This window comes from Littorina saxatilis, unplaced genomic scaffold, assembly GCF_037325665.1.
Source record: "Littorina saxatilis isolate snail1 unplaced genomic scaffold, US_GU_Lsax_2.0 scaffold_2093, whole genome shotgun sequence".
NCBI classification, from domain to species: domain Eukaryota; kingdom Metazoa; phylum Mollusca; class Gastropoda; order Littorinimorpha; family Littorinidae; genus Littorina; species Littorina saxatilis.
The window spans coordinates 6,217-10,000 of record NW_027129098.1 but is presented as its reverse complement, the minus strand read 5'-3'; the positions used below and the strand labels follow the sequence as shown (position 1 = coordinate 10,000).

General features: G+C 43.0%; 1 protein-coding gene across 1 annotated transcript in view; it reads left to right on the top strand.

Annotated features, from left to right (window-relative positions):
• Positions 1-2,312, top strand: part of LOC138957379 (orexin receptor type 2-like) — a gene marked incomplete at its 5' end in the record, with an annotated part of 9,931 nt that extends 7,619 nt beyond the window's left edge. The window contains 2 exon segments of the mRNA XM_070328501.1: positions 814-929; positions 1,433-2,312. Coding sequence (XP_070184602.1) covers positions 814-929; positions 1,433-1,602 — 286 coding nt within the window. The 3' untranslated portion in view covers positions 1,603-2,312.
• Between the last annotated feature and the right edge of the window lie 1,472 nt (positions 2,313-3,784).

Genomic DNA, 3,784 nt, shown 5'->3' with positions numbered 1-3,784 from the left:
TATCCAAGACAAGGCTAAATCTGCAGACTTATTCAAATCCTGTTGACTGATATAATAGCCGCATGAGATATGTCTCTGTCAGTTGCGATCAAATATTTAAGAGAGAGAGAGAGAGAGAGAGAGAGAGAGAGAGAGAGAGAGAGAGAGAGAGAGAGAGAGAGAGAGAGAGAGAGAGAGAGAGAGAGCTAGAGAGAGAGAGAGAGAGAGAGAGAGAGAGAGAGAGAGAGTTAGAGAAAGAGGGGGGAAGGTAGAGATGGAGAGTTTGTGTACTTGGTAGTACAACTGTCGCAGCTTGAATTACCAATTCTCAAAATTGTGCGGAAAAGAGTTTTGCAACGATTTGACCAAACCCCCTCCACCCAACCCTCTAAACACACTTCCCCCCTCCCACCGCCTTCCCCTCCGAATTCTCCTCAACAGCTCAAGGGAGTGTATTCAGGACAAGACTTAATTCGCAAGCCTTTTCAACACCTAAACGGCGCTTAAAGTACAACCAAGACGCATGTCTATCGGCTTCTTTAAAAAAAAGATGTTTATAAAGAGACACACAGACACAGACTAGGTTATCATTCAGTTCTCAATCCCCCAAGCTTCTATTGTGAAAAAATGAGGATGTAACACTCCAGTGGGTGTATTACCGACAAGGGTATAGGCTATGTACATATTTATACAAACACACACAATATGAATAAATAACGAACGCATGTCTATGTTTTGCATTTCAGGTTTTTGAGCGTCTTCTTCTTTGGGTTTGAGATGTTTCAATGTCTGCCTCTTTGTGGTTTTAGATGTTTCAGTGTCTTTGTGTTCCAGATACTTCGGCGTACTGACGTTTGCTGGCGATGGAGCGACCGTGCAACCTCTGATCTCTCATTGGCTGCCATACTTCAACAGCGCCCTTAACCCCGTCATCTACAACTTCATGAGCGGTAAGCTCCCTTGAAATTGGACTTTTCGATTGTATTCTTTTTTCTTTTTCTTTTGTTGTTGTTGTTGTTGTTGTTGTTGTTGTTGTTGTTGTTGTTGTTGTTGTTGTTGTTGTTGGCAGTCATGCTGTAGTTAACTTCGAAGTTGACACCAGGTCAGTAACCCCAAGAAAAAGAAACCTGGGCATTTATGTCAAGTTAACTTATCTGACCTGGGAAAAAAATTCTGACTTGGGCTTGAGACACGACTGGCAACTATCGCTTTATGCGTGAGTGCGTGTGTGCGTGCGGCGGTGCGTGTGTGTGTGTGTGTGTGTGTGTGTGTGTGTGAGTGTGTGTGTATGTGTGCGTGCGTTTGTGTGCGTTTGTGTGTGTGCGTGCGTGCGTGCGTGCGTACGTGCGTGCGTGCGTTCGTATGTGTGAGAAACATTGATCACACTGTACTTTTTAGCACGAAAATCTCTACATTTCTTCATCACTTACCCCATCCTTCTATCGTGTTTCAGCCAAGTTCCGCAAGGAGTTCAAAGTGGCCTGTTTTTGTTGTTTTTATTGCGGTTTCCGGAACCGGCCCTTTCGTCGGCGCGACCACAACACTTTCACCATGACCTTCAGCCACAGCAACTACAGCAACTGCCACACCGAGGAGGTCACTCTGGCCAGTCTCAAGGACTAGGATCAAGGTCAAGGGCAAGGTCAACTAGCACGTATCAAGGACAGGGATCAAGGTCAAGGCCAAGGTCAACGTCAAGGTTGCTCGATGTCAATGAGCCTCGTGTAGGACAAGTTGGGATTGAGGCGGATGATGTGAACGAGGCTGATGAGCAAGGAGATGTGTTGCTGTGAAAGGGGGTGATTTTTTTGATTTTTTTACAAATATATTTTTTTATTTTTATTTTTGTTTTTTTAAAGAAGGTTTTTTTAGTGAGTCTCCGTAACTGTTCCGTTTGTGTTTCATGTCCTCGCAGGGTCATCGATGTTTCAGTGGGACTGAAGTGAATGTGGAGACTGACTGTTTGATTCAAGTCCATGACCCCCTCGTACATGAGTTGGTGACTTTAATGGAACAAGTAGTGGTTGTATTTTAGTGTAGCTGTTTGTTCACTGAGCCCTGTATTTTGGTGTGTGTTTTTAAGCCATTGGAAACAGCCTGTTACGGCTAGTTTGAAAACGAGAGCAAAAACTCACAGTGTCTGAGCTGTCTTTGAAGTTTTCTTCTGGTGGAAAGGACTATATGCAGAAACTTTGAGAAGTGCAAGACAATGAAGTGTGACTGTAAGTACGCGAGTGTAATGGGACAAGCAAAGGTTGTGTACGCTGAGGCCCGTTATTCACCAGGCTTTGTTCGCTTTGATGTGCCTAGGGATGTTGTTTTGTGTGTCAGCTTTTTCTCTTGATGTGCAGCTGCGAAAGCAGAGACTTAACCTCGCAACGGCACCTAGCTGAGCCTGCCTTCTTTGATCCTTCTCCAGGAAGAATTAAGAGTCTTCTTTACATGGGTCAGAGGTTTTGAATGGACTGAAACTATGTCATGATTATTGAAATTCGAATGTACTCGAATGAACTCGAACAGAGAAATTCGGAAATTGTTTTTACTTACTTTAAACATTGCCCTGATGGCATCAAGAGTTTAGGTCAAGGTCGGAAATCAAGGTCAAGAGTCAAGGTCAAGTGGAGCGCAGCCCACTGCAAGGACAACGCAGAGATTATGAATGAAGCTGAGATACAACGGAGACTAAAATGTATATATACATGTACTTGTGACAAGCAAACCCGAACAAGCGAAACGAAACGCCCACAACGACAAGGATCGAGTCGCTGATTGCACGTGCACAATTGTACAAGGGGGACAGATTCAAAGTGTCGCTCGAACCTATAAGCGTTTGCTTTGACTTTGAGAAGTACAACGGCAGCGCCATTTTGAACACAGTCACACATGAAGCGTGATTGTTCAAAATGGAAAGCCTGAAGGAAGAATATCTTGCCGGAATTCATTGGTGAGATTAAAACGAAACAGCGTTAAAGTATAAAAGAACAGCTCTTCAAGGGATCAAAGCGGACAAACACTCAAGTCCTTAATGGCAAAAAAACCCGTAGGACTTTTAATATCAATTTTACTACTACTACTTGGATCAGTTGTCACATGTGGTAGAAAAGTGTCTGTATGAGGTGGACTGAAAATACACTCATCTAATCGTTTATTTCAATGATTGGTTCGTGAGTGAGTGATTGGATGACTGAAAGACTTACTTATTGACTAACGGATCGACTGATTGAGCGTAGAAGTGCATGATAATGCTCTTTAAAGATACATTTCTTCGCGTTAAGCGATTATGTTCACCATCATACAATTAATTATCTGTTCGCTCTTTTACATGCAATAAGAACATTCTTCAACTTCAGCGTCCGATTTCTCAGCTGAACAGTAACGAATCTGTCGGCTGATGTTATCTCAATGACAAACGACGCCGATTACATAAACCAAGGTGTCTCTTCTTGGGCCTCTCTTCCAAAATGAAATATGCGAGGTCAAAACCGAAACAACGTCCGAAAAGTCGTCATAATGCGAATAATGGCGTCACGTAAACATGTTCTGACTTCTTGTGCATGTCCCACAAGAACTGACAAAGAATGTTCAGATCGAAGTTTGCCTCGGTGATAAATATAATAACTCGTAAGCTCACCAACAGGCTGTACATGTATCGGTATCGTATATCATTAAACGGCGTTGAAATGTCCAACAGAGTAATGGGTACATAAGCCAGAACAAGGAGAAAACGAATCGTCTTGATGACATACGACAACGACTAAGTACAATCTCTGTCGTTAAAGCAAACCAAAGTGCGAGATGTCACAAC